Here is an 18,375-nt window from a genome sequence, read left to right as displayed (position 1 = left end):
AATGAAGCCCACGACGAGGCCTCAACGAGCTCGGCGAATGGAGGTAAAGTAGTGTTGTACCACTCCATGTGGTCTCCGTCATTTCTTAAGCACAAGCCTAACGTGATGATCCTATTCGAGGATCCTAGGAACAACTTCTTAGCATGGTCAAGAGTCGACCTTAGAGTCCGTAGGTTTGATAGATGGTTAGGACAATACCAGACCATGTATAGTTTAAACGAGGTCTGGGATGGGTAGTTGTACAGTATGGGAACAATGTATATAGGGAGCTTTCGAGACTATCACCCACTTATAGAGAGGGGACTCCTCTAGAGTCATCAGAAGATAGGGGAATTTCTTGGTCTCCGAGCTCATGCCCGGCCGAAAGTACCAATTAGGTTTCTTTTATCTTAGAGTCTTGTTTCTTATAATAACCTTTTTTTTTTATTACTTACAGACAACCTTTTGTTTTTCAGGTGACCTGGACTCGGATCTGGATAATGTGCTTAACAAGCCTCTGGCCTCGAAGGCGAACAAACGCCAAAGATTATCGCAGAAGGGAGGTCGTCCCTCCAAACTGTCCAGAAAGACTGAGGTAGTCCCCCTGGCCCAAGTGCCCCTAGACCCAAGTCATGCCGCTGGGCTCGCACCGCCTTCCGAGGTCGGGCCGAGTCAAGCCACTGAGCCCACAATGCCTTCCGAGGTCGGGCTGAGTCAGGCTCAGGTGCCTCCCCCTGTTGCCCAAGAGAAACGAGTCCAGGCTCTCGTACGAGACCGCTTCCTATCGATATCGACTTATGTGCCCGAGTTCGTGGTCGATAGCGCTGCTGAAACCCCCAGAGTCAACCTCGGTTCTGATGCTTTGACCCGCGTGAGTCAAAGTTTCAGCAACCTCGGGACCCCTCAGTGGGAATTTCTAACATCCTACCGAGACGCCAATAATCTTTTTCGACAAGAGTGGCGAGCTATTTTCCTCGGTTAGTCATCTTTGCTTTAGCTCCCTTATTATGTACTATTTTTGACTTGTACTTTGCTGGCCTTTTTGTTTATTTGTGTGTGTAGGCATTCATAACCTTTGTTCAGCACACTTTCTTGTTGAATAACAAGGTTGCAATGAGAAATGCGCTTGCGCAGGAGGCCCGAGATGCCCAGTTAAAGCTCGAGGACGATCTCAAAGAAGCTCGACTGGAAATTGCGACAAGGAATGCGACGATCAAGAAGATTCCTGAGCTTGAGTCGAGACTGGAGGCAACATTGAAAGAGGTCCAAAAGATTCCCGAACTCGAATCGAAGCTGGAGGTGACCTTGAAGGAGGTCGAGGCCAGGGACTCCGAGATCAAGAAGATTCGGGGACTCAATGGCAAGCTAGAAGAGGAGAAGAAGATGACCTTCAAAGTTATCGAGGGTGAGAAGACTTGTCTTCTTGAGGAGTTCAAGACCAAAAATGATCGCGTCGTAGACATGGCGATGTATCAAATTTGGGTTAACAACCCCAACCTCGACACTAGCTTCCTTGCCATCTTGGAGACCGAATTCATTGCTAAATGGAAAGCTCGTCCTGAGGAGGAAAAGGCCAAACTCGAGGCTGAGGAGGCAATGGAAGTTTCCGGGACCGCAATTGAAGAGGCATCTAACCCCTGAAATCAAAATCATGGGCTGCGACCCATTATCACTTGTAATTATATTTTTTGTGCCCTTAGGGCAAAGACAATTTATAGCTTGATTCTGAGCTATTTTAATTATCTTATGACTTTATAATAGTAGTTTTTGTGCTTTCAATTTTCTAGCCCGAAAACTTTTTTACACATTGTCTACCTTTAGCTTTTTGCCTTAATATTATGAATCATATTTCTGGATCGAAATATTTCGAGCATGTTACTAAGGCCTTGCTTTTATACTTGTTTATTTGTACAAATATGTGTTGGGTTTAAGTTTGAATTTCCATATATTCATTCACTTATTGTTTTCTTCATGTCAGGTTAATAATCCAGACATTGCTATTAGAGTTAATTTTTATTTATGTTATATTTTTTCGAGCCTGTGGTATGATTGTATACCACTTATGCCCCCTTAATATCCTATGATTGCGATCTTAGGTTATTGAAGGGTTTGCAAAAAAGTATAACAATAAAAATACCACATTTGAATGAAATTTAATACTTTATTGATAAAAATCAAAAAATCAAATACATGCTTGGTTCAAATGAATAGACATCATTCCTACATTACTGATAATAAGGTCGTAGATGTTCACCATTCCAAGCTCGCGGAACCAATCCTCCATTCAGCCTCTCCAGCTTATAAACTTCAGGTCGAATAATGACCTCGATCTGATAGGGTCCTTCCCAATTAGACCCAAGCACCCCAACAGATGGGTCTCATATGGCCAAAAACACACGCCTTAACACAAAGTCTCCCAATCCAAATTTCCTATCTCGTACCTTCTTGTTAAAATATCTCGTAGTCCTCTTCTGGTATGCAACATTTTTCAACCGGGCTTCATCTCATCTTTCTTCGGTGAGATCCAAAATTTCTTCGAGATGGGATTGGTTCGAGGGTTGGTGTAACGGCCCGAATTTGCTAATCAGGCTTAGGAGCCTTGATTAGTGTGCCTGGAGGGAAATAAGTGGGTTAATGTGCTTATATGTGAATTTATGTGTATATATGATTATGATGCATGTTTAATTGAGTTAAATGTGCATGTGGGCCCCGTTTGAGTATTAGGGGCATAAATGTGATAAATAAGATATATGTTGTATATGTGTGATATGTCTGTACAGCACGATCCGAGACAGTCCTGGGGAGCGGTTAGCCGGAGAGTCACAACGGGGTTGAGGTTTGGACTCGGGATGAGTTATGGGGTTATTGGGACATGAAAATAAATATTTGGAGATATATTTGAGGATAGAATGTCTAGGCGGGAATATTTGGGGAATTTACCACTTTACCCTCGGGGACGTTTTGGTACCCCGAGCCTTGAGGTAACCATATAGATTTAAGCTGAATAAAACAAAATAGAGGAATGGTTTAGAAACTTAAGGAACCGAATTTAGCTTATTCTTCCCAATTGAAGTTAGCTTCTATCTCTTTCTCCCCTTCACTCTCTAAGGTTTTCAAAGGGAATTCTTGGTGCAAGCTAGCTTAAGCAAGGGATTCAGCTGTGATAACTTAGGAGCTTAAGGCTTGAGGATTAAGGTTCAACTTCAGAGGTTTAAATCAGCAAGAGGTAAGTTTTTTTCATGGAAGTTATGTTCAAGTTTCAGCTGTGTTTCCAAGCTTTGCATGAGGGTAGAATCAAGGCTGTTTTTGGGTATTCTAGTTGTATTTTTGGAGCAGATTTCTGTTGGGTTTTAGTGTTGATATTAGGCTGGAATGATGGTGTTATTATCTAGGATTGTTAGCTTGGTTTTGGTGGGAATTGGCTTGAAGAAAGGATAGAAAACTGATGTGGAAATCTGGGTTCGTTGTGGGCGCCGCGGCCCTAGGAGGGGTGCGCCGCGGCCCGCGTGCACACGCGGCCATGGGAGGTCGAGAGATTCATGCGCGCCGCGGCGCTTGGGGGGCGTGCCGCGGCCCGTGTGGGGGTCAATGAGGTGCTAGCCTCTGTTTCGAGGCTAGCCGCGGCTCTTGTGGGTGGGGTCGCGGCCCTTAGTGCCAGTTTGGAGTTTTTAGGGTATTTTAGGCTTAGGAACCTAAGGGGTAAGGCTCGGGATGGATTTTATCACCTAGATTGATAGAATTCAAGGTCCCGGAGGTTAGGGTTATGGCTCGAAGTTATTTATTGGGTTGGAACTTGATGGACGGATATTGTTAATGTGTTGTGACTAGGGTTTCGGCGAGGCTCACGTTAGAGGACTGTGCTCGGGGAATCGGTGCTCAGGAAGCTCGGAACTCAGGTAAGAAAACCCCTGTTTCCATAGAGCTTGTGTGTAGGGCTGAGCCCAATGTGTTGAATGGAAATGATATGCAGGGCCGAGCCCTATATGCTAGAACTGCAGAGCGTAGCTCTTTATCTGTTTATGCTTGAATTCTGTACTTGTTGATATATCATGTTTGATATTATGTGAGTGATCGGCATGAGCCGGGAACGATGTAGACCGAGAACGGCGTGGGGCCGGGAACGATGTCAGGCACGTTGAGTGCAAGGCCGAGAACGGCAAGGGGCTGGGAGCAGCGTTGAGCATGTGGGGTGCGAGTTGCTAGGGCGAGTCCCTAAAAGGATACCTGGGATATCCTCACAGTATGGTCCGCGAACCCAGGGCTTGGTAAACGCCTGGGATGGCTAGGCCGTATGTGTTTAGCCATTGGTGGCCTATTTATATGCTTGACTTGTGTATTGCATATGTTATCTGTTTTGGGTTTTCTTGCTGGGCTTCGGCTCACAGATGCTCTGTGGTGCAGGTAAGGGTAAAGAGAAGATCAACCAACCATGAGTACAGCAGGCGCGAGGCGGCGTGTACATGTTTGGCCAGCCTGGCTGCCACGGCTAGGGGATTTTGGGAGATGCTTGTAAATGAACTTAGACTTTGTCGTTTAGTCGACTCAGAACAATTTTGTGTTGTAAATATTTTCTAAACTGTGTTTTGGGATCCCAAGTGTAAAACTTTTATGGTTTACTATGAAAACTACTATTTCTAATGTTTTTCTTTTATTTATGGCTTAGTTACACGGTTTGACTTAAAACCTCGATTAGCGAGTTGAAAGCACGATTTTAAACTCACTTAGTAACAGCCCTAAGGAAGTAGGGCATGACATTTGGTCACATGCATCACACCTTATGGTTGGGATTTCGACATCGATGGGCAACATGGCCTCGCACCCATAGGCTAAGGAGAAAGGGGTATGCCTCGTCGAAGTTCTTGTCGTTGTTCTATATGCCCACAAGACTCAAGGCAACTCCTCTGGCCATCTGCTCTTTGCTTCTTCTAGCCTTTTGATCATAGAACTTTTTAAAGTTTTGTTGACTGCTTTGACCTGGCCATTTGCTTGGGGATGGGCCACGAATGAAAAACTTTTTATTATCCCATTCTTTTCGCAAAAGTGTGTAAACAAATCACTGTCGAACTAGGTCCCATTATCCGATACAATCTTCCTAGGCATCCCATATCTGCAGATGATATTTTTCATTATGAAATCTAGGACTTTCTTCGAGGTGATGGTCGCTAAGGGTTCGACTCAGTCCATTTTGTGAAATAGTCTACGGCGACTACAACATATCTTACTCCACCTTTTCCAGTTGGCAAGGAGCCTATGAGGTCAATTCCCTATATACCAAATGGCCATGGGAAGCTCATCATGGTAAGCTCGGTGGGTGGAGCTCGTGGTATCGAAGCAAACCGTTGACATTTATCACAGTGTTTGACGTACTCGAATGAGTCTGCCTTGTCTATTGGCCAGAAATATCCTTGCCAAATCAACTTTTTTGACAAGCTATGCCCCCGGTGTGATCTCCGCAAAATCCTTCATGGATTTCTTCCAAAATCCTCTTTTCCTCGGGGGGAGTTACACACCTAAGTAATGGCATAGAGTATCCCCTTCTGTACAATTTTCCTTCCAAAATGGTATATCTTGGTATTTTGTACATAAGCTTTCTAGCCTCGTTCCGGTATGCTAGGAGACTTCCGGTTTCGAGGTAGTCAACTATCGGGGTCATCCAAGTGGGTTGCAAGTCAACCATGATTATATCTTCTTCCTCAAGCTCGGTTATGCTTGGGGTCAGTAAGAATTCTACTGGGACCATGTTGAACTTGTCAGCTTTGTTAGTCGTGCTGAGTCAGGCCTATGCATCTGCATTTGAATTTTGTTCTCGAGGAACTTGTTCTATAGCGTAGAACTCAAACCCCCCAAATGTTGTTTTAACTTTCTCCAGGTAAGCCGCCATTTTTATGTCATGAGCTTGGTATTCACCCAGGACTTGGTTAACAACCAATTGTGAGTCGCTATAGCAATGAATGGCTTTTACTTTGAGCTCGGTGGATATCCAAAGTCCTGCTAACAACGCCTCGTATTCGGCCTCGTTGTTTGATGCCTCAAAGCCAAACCTTAGCGTCGAGTGGGTCGGGGTGATTAGAATAATCCTTGTCCCCGAACCGTTTTCATTGGAGGACCCATCAACGTAAAGTCTCCACAGCACGCGAGCTGGGGTTACGACTTCCTCATTGGAGATCCCTGTGCATTCGACAATGAAGTCTGCCAAAGTCTGTCCTTTGATCTCTGTTCTAGGGTGATAAGTAATCTCGAATTGTCCAAGCTCAACAGCCCATTTCAACAATCTCCTGGAAGCTTCAGGCTTGGATGATACTTGCCTCAACGGCTAATCAGTTAACACATGAATAGGATGTGCTTGGAAGTAGGGTCGAAGCTTTCGAGATGCATGCATTAGGTTCAAAGCCACTTTCTCCATTAATGGGTATCTCGATTCTGCCCCTTGTAACCTCTTGTTGATGTAGTATACAAGCTTTTTTACTTTCTTATCCTCCCGTACAAGTACTGCACTAATGGCATGCTTGGTTGTGGCAAGGTACAAGTATAAAACTTCCCCTGCAATCGATTTAGACAAGATCAGTGGCTCGGCGAGGTGTTTCTTCAGATTTTGGAACGCGAGTTCACACTCGTCCGACCATTCAAACTTCTTGCCCCCTCTTAAGAGATTAAATAATGGGAGACATTGGTCCGTAGATTTTTAGATAAATCTACTTAAGGCCGCCATTCATCCAGTTAAACTCATCTTTATGTTTCCGAGGCGAGAGCATGTCTATTAACGCTTTGATCTTACCAGGATTAGCCTCTATACCCCGAGAATTCACTATGAATCCCAGAACCTTACCCGAGGTTACTCCGAATGAGCACTTTTGTGGGTTGAGTCTCATATTATATTTTCGGAGTACAGTAAAACATTCAGCGAGATCGTCTACATGGTTATTGTTATGTTTGGATTTGACTAACATATCGTCCACATAAACTTCCATGTTATTTCCTATCTGCTCAGCAAACATCCTGTTTACCAATCTTTGGTATGTGGTTCCAACATTTTTGAGCTCGAAAGGCATTACGTTGTAGCAATACAAGCTCTTGTCGGTTACAAAGCACATATGTTCTTGGTCAGGTGCATGCATGGAAATCTGGTTATATCCAGAATAAGCATCCATGAATGAAATGATGTCGTGGCCTGCAATGGCATCTACGAACTGGTTGATTCGAGGCAAGGGAAAGAAATCCTCGGGGCATGCCTTGTTGTGGCCCGAATAGTCGATGCAGGTTCACCATTTGTCGTTGGGCTTCAGGACCAGCACAGGGTTGGCGATCCAATCATGATAGAAAGCATCTCGGATAAACCGATTTGCTTTTAGCCTTTCGACCTCTTCTTTTAGGGCTTTCTTTTTGTCATCATCCAAGAGTCTCCTTTTTTGTTGCTTCGGGGGGAAGCTCTTATCTATGTTGAGTGCATGGCTAATAACGCTTGGACTAATCCCTACCATGTCCGAGTGTGACCATGCAAACACATCCTGGTTTTCTTTCAAAAAGCAAGTTAATTGCTATTTTGCGCTTTTGGAAAGATTTTTCCCTATTTTTACCACCCTCGTGGTATCTTTTTGATCGAGCTTTACTTCTTCAAGCTCCTCTAATGGTTTGAGATTGACCCTTTCTTCAACCCTAGGGTCGATTTCTTCTTATATCTCGAAGACGAATCCGTCCACCTCCCGAATAACTACAAGCGTCTGTGCACTTGTTTGGTTTTTCCCCCTCGTGGAAATGTTATAGCATTCCCATGCAGCGATCTCCCTTCAGCGTCCCGATGCCACTAGACGTTGGGAACTTAACAGCCAAATGCCTAACAAACGACACTGCCCCTAACCCAATCAGGGCTGGTCTCCCGAGCAATACGTTGTAGGCCGACGAGGTGTCCACCACCACAAACTCCATCATCTTGGTTACCGAGACTGGATAGTCTCCCAAGGTTACGGGGAGCTCGATGGATCCTGTACAAGCAAATCCCTTCCCCTAAAAATTTGTATAACGTTGTTTCACAGGCTTTCAAATCTCGAAGCGTGAATCTCATATTTTCTAGAGTGGCTTTATAAAGGATATTAACGGAGCTCCCATTATCTATCAAGACTCTGTGTACCCTCTTGTTCGCGAGCTGAAGGGTGATGACCAGGGGATTGTTATGGGGAAACTAGACATGTGACACATCCTCTTCAGTAAAAGTAATGGGTTGAGATTCAACCCTTTGTTGCTTTGGAGCTCATGGTTCAAGTTCGTAGGGAGGACCATCTCCAGTCTTGAGCTCGTTTACGTATCTCTTCTGGGCATTTCTACCCGACCTGGCAAGGTACGGTCCCCCGGAGATGGTTACCACATCCTCCCCATCTATTGGGGGAGGTCGATCATCTTCCCTTGCTCGGGAATTGTTATTATGCTAGGCAGGTTGCGCAGACACTGCCCTATGACTAGATGATGCTTGATTGGTATTTCGGTTTCTTACATATTGTTTGAAATATCCTCTCAATATCAAGCCTTCGATCTCGTCTTTCAATTGTCGGCACTCGTCAGTGGTATGTCCGACATCCCTGTGGAATCTGCAATACTTATTGGAGTCTCTCTTTGCCTTCTGATTTTGCATTGGGTCAGATCACCTAAACGGGACCTGATACTCATTAGTAAGGAAGATATTTTCCCTAGTCTCATTGAGCTCGGTATAAACCGTATAAATTGAGAAGTACTTGTCTCCCTTCTTCTTTTTCCCCACATCTGCCTCAGAGTTATTCCCTTCATTTTTCTTTCTTTTTGAAGGGTTATCTCCGGAGGGTCGTGACGTCGATGGGGTAGCCGAGGTTGAGGTTGAGTTAACATTTTTCGTTGTAGTTATGGGCTGAGGGGCCAGTTTTAATGCTGACCTCGCCTCCTCTACATTGAAAAATCTCTGGGCCCTTTTGTTGAACTCGATTATTGTTCTTATAGGTTTTCTCTGCATATCATCCCAAAGGGGACTCCCTGGTAATATACCAGCTCGTACAGCCATGAGGTGACCACTGTCATCGACGTTGCGGGCTCGGTTATTCCCTGTTCCTGTCGTTACCTCTGCAGTCTGGTTGCCAGTAGTATCAGTTTGAGTATTCCTTCTAGGGCGTTCATCGCCAAGGTTCGCCTTGTGCCTTGGCTGAGCCTATTAAGCCCCTTTTTCGGCCCTCCTGGCGGCCATGCTCTCGTGGGGACGTCCTCTGGGCCTTCGAGATGGTGCCTAGACCTAAGCGGCTGTCTGGCCAATTCTTCATTGCGCCTTGTGGCCTCTGCCAATTGTTGGCGTAGTTGGTGATTCTCCAGTTCAATAATGGGGATATACCTCTTAGGATTATAATATAGGTCCTCGTTAGGCCTGGGAGCAGGCGGTCCCTAGGAGTCAGAGGATGCACTCCCCTCATCTGGGTCGTGACCTATCATTGGTTGTTTCCCAGGTCTCTGTGGGTAATCTTCAATGTGAAGAGTTTGCTCCTCAGGTATTTGGGGCAATGGTTGCCCACCAGTACTCGGGTTGTTTGCAACGACCATTGGTAATTCAGGAGGTTTCTAACTAAACAATCCAACGATTTGCTTAATTCTCTCAATGAAAGCATCAAACTGTTGACGCCGTTTTTTGTCAACTTAAATCCAAAGAGCACTAAACAAAGATTTAGGAAATAAGGAAAAAACAGTAGGATTTTTACGTGGTTCAGCAATTAAAATCTGCCTAGTCAACGAGTCAATGTTATTGCTTCGTGATACTCTCTCAAAGCAATTCAGCAAAGTACTGTCAGTACAATATTGTGCGTCTTACAAATGAAATTCCCCAGGCTATTTATAGACCTGGTTGACAGAATATCTTCCCCTTATTATCCCAAGATAATTGGAATTTAATATCAGATAACAACAAATCCCTGAGGAATAGGGATTTCCTAACCGTTGTCATGTACAAAACGCGTTGCTGATCTCGAAGGCAAGGTTTACGCTATTCCGAGATCAACCAACACTTCGAGCTCGTCATTCTAGTCAACTTCCTCCTTAGCCAGTGATTCCACCGAGCTCAACCTTCGAAGACCAACATCTTCGAGCTTGCAACGAAAGCTCGAATTACACCCATATGCATCGGAGAAGGTTCATCCTTTTGAGCTTGACACTTAAGCTCGAGCATTCTAAACTTGTGCTCGATCGCCAACAAGAACCAATCAAGAATCATGCAAATTTATACAAATGTCCAACCACTGCTTGTTATTTTCGAGCTTACGTTTTACGAGCCTACATTTCAAGGCTCATTTATGACTGTGTCGAAATTTGGGTGTAACATAACTACTACTGAGACCTAGTTTTATTAGGCTAGTCGCCCATTGAAAATGACTAGAAAATATCTTAATTATTTTATTCATTAATTAATTCAAATCTTTACAATCCAAATTAATTTAAATATTTAATTAACTTTCTGAACGAATAACTTGACATTAATATTAAAATAACATAAAATATTATTTAATATAATGTCAAATATCATTATTATATTATATTTTGCACTTTCAAAAACTGTTATATTAAAATAATAATAAATGTCATTTTTATTAATTATTTAAATAACAATAATTAATAATTTTATATGCAAGTCCAAAAATTACATATTAATTAATTTTTAATTAACTAATCAATCTGTAAATAAATTTCTTTACAAAAATACCCACTCTTATTTATCGTAATTTTTTATGAGTTTTAATAGAAAAAAAAAATTGAAGATTTGAATATTACAATTAAAAAAAAAAAAAAAAGACTCCATTGAGTCCTAAATGATACAATCTAAAAAAATCAAGGAGTTATAAAGTGAAAAAAAAATGAAAATTGCAACCCAAAAAAAACAATATTTATTAATTGTGAAAAGCTCAGCATAAGCTGTTAATTTTCTCACTCCTCTATCCTCTCATGTGAATTTTAAAGCTATTAAGGTAAAATTTTCGTGTCTTTAGTCTTTACTCAGATTTTCACGAATTATCATGTGATTTGAAAGCAATTAGCTTAGCTCATCCTTACTACAAGAAAACCAGTCAATTGTTATTATTTTACAATCATCTAAAGAATCTATAAACTTGTAACCCTTTCTGAACCTGGAGTAGATCCCAATAAACTTAGCACAGTGCAAGTACTTATTAATTATCAGAGCAAATCTTAGAAAGGAAAACGAAAAGAAAAAAAATTCCACATTTCCACAGAAAGTAAAGGAGACTGGACTTCTTTCTTACATAGACGACCTATTCTCCACAAAGCAAAACACCCTCTTTTCCAATTTCCCATTTGTGTGCTTATTTCAGACCAATCACAATCCATGGACAACATTAGTCCCCCATAACTAGATAGGACGTCAATTTTCATCAAGGAGCTAAGGTAAATAGGAAAAAAAAGGCATAATAGAAACGAAAGTGAAAAAAGAACCATAGTAGCATGTCAATAAATGGGGTTTCCACCATAAGAACATGAAGGAGGAAAAAAATAATGACAAAATAAGAATGTAAACAGGCGATTGGGTGGGTGCTTATAGCAGTGAACCGGGAACAGAACAAGCCAAGCCAAGCCGCCGCAGCAACAGAGGACCAGCGGTGCTGCTTTTTCCTCCATTGATTAAGTCCAGGCTCCTGACAGATAGCTGAAGAAGGTCAAGAAAACCCTAGCATGCTAAGAAGGCAGTGTAGATAGCAACTGACAACTACTTTCTTAGCCTCTTATTTGGCGAGTATTATAAGATCTGCAGTATACACATTTCTGTGCCACGAGATGGAATGGCACTTGAGAGGTCTTTCCGCAGTCGTTGCAGAGAATCCAAACCTGTTAAATGGCATCACGTTTAACAATTATTGTCTGAAATGGCATATTCTATTTGGACACAGGGAGAAGAGATACTGACCAATTTGTTTTGATACTGCTCTGGCATTGTTGTAGCTGCAATCTCCATGTCAAATTTCTCCCATACCTTTGACATGTCACAAACAGACTTGGAGCAAAGAGGGCAAGCATATCTGTCGTGCAATTAAAATAAGACAATCAGATTCATTACATAATAAAAAAATGTATGATTTTCAGACTGAATAAGAAATTTCTTCTTCAATTTTTTGGACAGAAAATGAAAAGGATAAAAAGAAAACAAACCAAGAAGAGGGTTTCACAATACTTACTGAGCATGTTCCTGCATCTCCTTGAAGCAGTTGGTGTGGATAGTGTGTCCACATGGCAAGACAGTTATATCACTTAGCGATTCAAATAAAAACTGCAAATCACCATGCTTTAAATCAGTAATTTTTAATGGCAATGATAAATTTCTTCCATCACAAGTTAACTTACCTCGAAGCAAACAGGGCAATCGTGATGCATAGCTCCCTCTACACAAGGGTGGCTATTTTTCAAAAACACAGAGTAACAGCAACCTTCATTCCAGCAAATAAATTAATTCAAAAAAGAAGAAAAGAGAAAACAGGAGTATACATCAGAAGGAATGATATCAAAACCAGGATACTAGCACCAAATATTAGGTACCAGTAAAGCTCACCACACTTGTAGCAGTGGAAGAAATTCCCACGCCCCCCAATCCTAAGAAAAAAAATATATATAGAATTTTAAATTAATATTGTTATCAACAAAAAGCATAGAGCACCAATAAGTATACAGATGTGTTTTTCACAAGTATAACAAAACCAAAATTTTCTTGTGGCAGTTGGATCTACCAAATGAATAAATAAGACACAATGACGGGATAGAAAATGTACCTGCAAATGCCACAGCCGTTACAATGGTACTGTTGCTTAGAGACCTGAAACACAGCAGAAATAAAAATAATGTTAGATACTCTGTTGCACTATTATATCATAAATATTAACATCATAAACTCTCCAAACATAAATGCTTCAGGGCACCAAACCAAAAAAAACCACGACCACACCAAAAAAAGCCACCAATTTTTTATACTAGTACCAATTGTGTCTCAACCACGTAACATTTCATTACCAAGAAAATCACAGAATTATCTTTCAAATTACCTAAGAAAGATGATTATAGAATAGGAAGGACCACTTACATCATCATCAAATAATTTGCAGACATCACAGAAGTATTTACCCATGCATACTCCACAGTTGATACAGACTTGCTGGACCTGGTAATAGCAGCACGGAAAGCAAGCAAATATTAGATGCTTCTTGAAAAAAGGTTTCTGTGAAATAAACAAGGTTCACAGTCTAGCCCCATGTTATTTCTAAAAAAATTCTGTAAACTTACCTCTTGCTCCGTGCCACAAAGTGAACAAATCACCTGAAAAATAAAGATATACTCTGAGTAATTTGAGCCAAGACACCAGTGCAGACTTGAGAAAATAAAAAAGCAAAGTCCATTGAGAGGGAGAATCAACCGCAAAAAGATCTACCTGTTTGACTTGATGCCGTGGTATGTCATGTCTAAGCTTCTGATCGACATTAATATTATTCTGCATATCAACGCCATATTGATGCAATTTTAGTCAACATCATAAGTAGTATAGGAGCAGCCATATCATATTAAGAGAAAACACTCACCTTTGCCTCGTTATGGCAATGGCGACAATCAAAAATCTCACTACAACAAGGAGCTCTGATGCGACATCTACGGCGATAATGTCGACACCTGTGAAAGAAAAGAACAATTAATAAAACCTTCATAGAGCAAACTGGGGAGTAATTCATCTGTATGAAAGTGAAATTATTACCCATACTGCATGCATCCTTTCTCTAATGATTCGGCAGCCCTTCTATTATCCTTCAATTCTTCTCCATTAACACATTCTCCTTTTGATAAATATGTGGATAAAGCCTTCACTCCTTCCTCTTTGTAGGTAAGAGTTTCCATCTCTTTCGAGTCAAGTTGTTAAAATGAAGAATGATTTAAGACTTCTCCAAGATGCAAATATATCACCGGGCACGACAAAACTATCTAGAAGCTGGCAATTAAGTGTAAAGCACCTGTGCAGATACAAATGGTCAGCAGTAATTCCAAAACATTGGAAGGCATATTACTTAACCGATCAACCGAGGCAAAAACCCCACGACACTGTGGCTTCTTCTACACAGCTGCAGACAATTGAAATCAGCAACTAAATAATCCAAGCAAGGTTGAACAGCTCCAATCACCACTTGTAGAAGAGAACGATTCATCAAAACAAGTAGACCTATAAGGAGCCAATATAATAAACACAATGCAGCAATCGGAAGCTCCAGAGCCTCCAGCTGATAATAGTAACCAATAATATTGCATCATACTTGATTCCTTGAAGAAGTCCCGGAACCAATTCCAATTAAATTGGGCACGGTCAATACCAACCTATGGTAAAAGTAACACATCATACGATCAAATGTGTTCTGACAAGGAGTAAAAGAATAGGGGAAGAGTGCGAGAGATTTGCAGAAATGTTTATGATGATTGCCCAAAAATGACAAGCCTACCTCCATTTGCAATTCTGCACCAATCTCCTTCAAGATGAGTACTTACCCAATAAAGCAAAACTCAAACCATCAGTATTTTGGCTTCACTTTTTTCAATGTTTTGCTCATATGAGCCTAATAGTTCTCATTATCTAAGGACTTGAGACTGAACTACATATATAATATATATATATATATAAAGCTGATAGTCAGCCAAAACTAGAAGCATAAAGCAAGTCCTACGATCAGACTCCCGAATCTTCATAACATCTCTCCTCTTCAATTACTGATTGTGACTTGGAAGTTAAAAAATTTAACGGGTCAAGAGAACAAAGAAAAGGATCAAAGAAGATAGTAACAAAATAGAGATAGTAAGGGAGTACTGGAACACCGGAAAAGCATTTGTTTCCTACCAAGACTCATTAATCCTTACTTTTCTCAGAAAAAAAAAAAGCCAAGACAGCATGATTATTATAGCAGATTTTCATGAGATGCAGATGAAGCGAGCCAAAAGAAATTGTATGTTTCAAGGAACAAATTTTACGTTAATGCCCATATTATATCTTTGTTCAGATTACGAGGTTGGTAGTTAACAAGACCACATATAGAGGAAATCTTGAGGAACTCGAATAGATATTTCAGACCTTAATTCCAACTATGCAAAACCAGCAATATTACGCACAAGTGTCATTAGTATCTTTGCAATACAAAATATTAAAAACCTGGTAAAAAAAAATCCTGATTTTTTCACTCAGACAAACTCTAAAAGGAAAACCAGCTGTATATTGTTGCCAATCTATTCGCAAGGATTGGTAAGCACAATTGATAATATGCGGCAACACAACCTCTTCTCCCTATGTTTTGTCCTTACTTGGCTCAAAATAACCTATTCTATGGGAATCTTAGCATAACATAAAAAGCCCAAATGCAGCTTAATCTTGTAAATTGGTCAAAAAAACCAGCCGGGACTTCTTCTAAAGTAAAGCTAATAATCAGTACTCTGATGGGATAAGGAAGAGTAAAAAGTTCTATCCATACAAAACTACACGAAAGTCTGGAAAATAAGTTCAATTAGACGCAATCAGTCAAAACATATACCAGAGAATGAAAAGTCATCCAGAACTGAAAGATTTTGGCCAGCGATTACAAACAACCATAACCATAGGACATTTCGAACATTCACAAACAAGCAAGTACTATGAATTTTCTAACTGCATATTGGTAATTCTTGAGTTCAATGGCAAGAAAAACTTCAAACAAAACATCAACACACGCAAAGCAAAATAAAAAGAAAAAGCTCAGTGCCCCAGCAACATCAAAGCTATCGAATCATTGCGATAACACAATATACAAGATCAAGCACAAATGCTCACATTGCTCTCAAACGCCAACCCAATCATACAATGTACGAGGAGAGAAACATCGGACCAAAACACATACACAAGAAATGATCATACAATAAGCAATCTCATACAATCAATGACATGATCAAAGGAAACAAAAAGAAGAAAAGGATAACACAGGAAGCAAACAGAATCTAAATCACACCCAATTTATAAAAGAACATAATAAACAATTACTTACAATTTCAGGGAAATTTTATTGGAAAAAATTCACGTTAAACTAAAAAAAATACAAAACTAGGAATTATATGATTTTATACGGAATAACGAACTTTCAAATTAAACCCGGAGCACCAAAAGCGACGTAGTGGTCGATCAAAATTAGATAATCTCTGCTGCTGAATTCGAGCCGAAGCTAACTCGGAGCTCCAAGCTCGATTCCCTTTAGACGCTGATAGCAATAATGGGAGAGAGAGAGTCCAAATCAGTAGTAAGGACAACGACGACGTGATTCTGGGAATCCTAAACGAAAGAGGCCCTCTATTTATAGCGTTTTGGGGAACACTGCTTCTTCCAGAGCCTTCCAATATGGCCACCCTTGAAAGGGCCTGATTGGTATCCTTTTGGATCCAATATTATGATTTTGAAAATATAAAATTTGTGGGACCCATAAAAATAATTGATTGGTAGGTTGTTTCTGAAAACTAAATCCTGATCTTAATCCGAATTTTATGTTGTAAGATAGGAAACGCAAAAATAACGTTTTCTGCATATTGTAAAATTTCTTTCCAAAATCCATAAAACCAAATCATTTTCTTCTTTTTCTCTCCACCTCTTCCTCTCATCTTTTTCTCTCTACCTCTTCCTCTCATCATTTCGACAAAAGCAGGCCCCCTTTCTGCCGTCAACGATCGAAGAAGAAGAAAACTTGGGATATGTCAGGTATGGAGAAGCATGTTTCACTGGTGTTGGAGAAGCTTTGCGCAACCCTCCGCCAGATTCCCCCACTTTTGATTCCTCTGAGCATATCTATATCTCATCCCTCGCCCTTCTCAAAATGCTCAAACACGATACAGTATTTCTTTCTCCCCTTCTCTCATTTTCTCTACTGAATATTCTGCACTCACCTACTTTATTTTGGTGCAAATACCATTCATATCCTGAGTTTGGCTATTGCTTTCTGGTGTGGACATTAACATTAAATTTATCTTGCTGTTGGATGACCTTATGTGTTGTTTTCTATGGTTTTATGATAAAATAATTTTATCTGTAGTATTTTAATACTTAGAATGATGTATATTATGCATTAATCATATATTTCAAAATTTATATGACACATTTTATGCTCCTCTGTTCTCTTTTATCTCTTTAGCCCATGATCAGAGGAAAGACTCTTGGTATATTGAGATGATATTCTAATTTTAACATTGTATTAATAATGGTTTATTGTGTGTAATTATGAAATTGATAAGTTTTTTTTTTATGGTTCTTAATATGGGAAAGTATGCTTAGGTTACCATATTGTTGTAGTTGACATATATGATGTTTGATAAAATGTCTGTGTGAAAATTTTGTATATATCTTTTACAGATTGTGAAGTTGAGGCTTTCTGAAATGACTTGTCAACAAGGGATTACCCAAGAAACAACAGACGTCCACAACTTTCACTCAACTCAGTTGTTCAACTCAACAACCCTTAGACGACACAGACTTGTGAATGTTGTGAGCAATGAAATTTATCTACTTGGTTTATTAAACTTTTAATATTACTTTTTTGTTTTGTTTTTGGGTTCTCCTTCATTTTTGTAGCTTAGCATGGTACCAAGATTGTCTTCCTTTGATTTTCTATCGCTCTGTTTGTTTGGTTGCTGAGAAAAATATCTTAGTGAAAACGACTCTTTTTGTGGGACTTTGATTTGTAATGGTAGTTAATCACTTATTTATTGTGATGTGGGATTTTTTCAAGATCTTCTTTTTCTTTTTTGAATTTTTATTTTTGAAACATTTCAAACTTGGACCTGGGCGGGTTGGTTTGGTAATAAATGAGAAGCTTTATGCTTTCTGACTATTAAAGGGAAAAAAAGTTGGGATCTTTTATTTTATTTTTCAAGATTAGGAATAACAGCACCAAAAGCTTATGCTAAACACTGCTGCTAGGGGCAATTGATGAAATAAAAATTAAAATGATGATGTTCCTAAATTTAGTGTTTTTTCTTTTATTTCCATAGACTTGTAGCAGATTTGTGGATCAGATCAGCCATTATTATATGTTCTGTTTGTTTGATTAGTCCTGGGCTTTGATCAAATTTAAGGTTTGGTTTTAATAACTTGGGGTTTTCAGTTCCAGTTATGATCTTTTAAAAGGTAGTGCTGACTGAGCAGCTCTTAGCTATGCTTTAAATGGTGCTAATTGAGTTTGAATTTATGTTTAATGTCAACTTTTAGGATCTAAAATAGGTGCTTGAAGATGACATCCAAGTCCTTCAAGGCGAGCCGATCAAATGTATCGGGGAGTTCTGATGTGCTTGATGGGAAGCCACCATTGCCTCCACAGGTGACATTTGCACAGAGAACATCCTCAGGCCGCTATGTTAGCTACT

At 40.2% G+C, this 18,375-nt stretch overlaps 1 protein-coding gene across 2 annotated transcripts; it reads right to left on the bottom strand.

Annotated features, from left to right (window-relative positions):
• Positions 1-11,175: 11,175 nt before the first annotated feature.
• Positions 11,176-16,552, bottom strand: LOC133807349 (probable E3 ubiquitin-protein ligase RZFP34). 2 transcript variants are annotated; one of them, XM_062245612.1, is made up of 11 exons: positions 13,721-16,552; positions 13,551-13,638; positions 13,403-13,462; positions 13,258-13,290; positions 13,058-13,135; positions 12,750-12,793; positions 12,533-12,573; positions 12,328-12,410; positions 12,162-12,268; positions 11,894-12,005; positions 11,176-11,814 (listed from the first exon to the last, which is right to left on the bottom strand). In XM_062245612.1, exons 1-11 carry the CDS (start codon positions 13,858-13,860, stop codon positions 11,704-11,706), a joined length of 897 nt encoding a protein of 298 aa, XP_062101596.1. In that variant the 5' UTR covers positions 13,861-16,552; the 3' UTR covers positions 11,176-11,703. The 2 variants fall into 2 exon arrangements, with proteins under 2 accessions (XP_062101596.1, XP_062101597.1); XM_062245613.1 differs by having other exon boundaries at positions 12,162-12,253.
• Positions 16,553-18,375: the final 1,823 nt, after the last annotated feature.

Source organism: Humulus lupulus, chromosome X, assembly GCF_963169125.1.
Source record: "Humulus lupulus chromosome X, drHumLupu1.1, whole genome shotgun sequence".
NCBI lineage: Eukaryota > Viridiplantae > Streptophyta > Magnoliopsida > Rosales > Cannabaceae > Humulus > Humulus lupulus.
The sequence above is the reverse complement of the archived record's forward strand: the minus strand, read 5'-3'. Positions and strand labels throughout refer to the sequence as shown.

Excerpts from the sequence above, each read along its gene's own strand:
- LOC133807349 (XM_062245612.1), bottom strand. The coding sequence starts at position 13,860 with ATGGAAACTCTTACCTACAAAGAGGAAGGAGTGAAGGCTTTATCCACA. Across the intron at positions 13,639-13,720 it reads AAAGGATGCATGCAGTATGG|GTGTCGACATTATCGCCGTA; the intron begins GTAATAATTTCA and ends TTTCTTTCACAG. Across the intron at positions 12,794-13,057 it reads GCAAATTATTTGATGATGAT|GTCTCTAAGCAACAGTACCA; the intron begins GTAAGTGGTCCT and ends GCTGTGTTTCAG.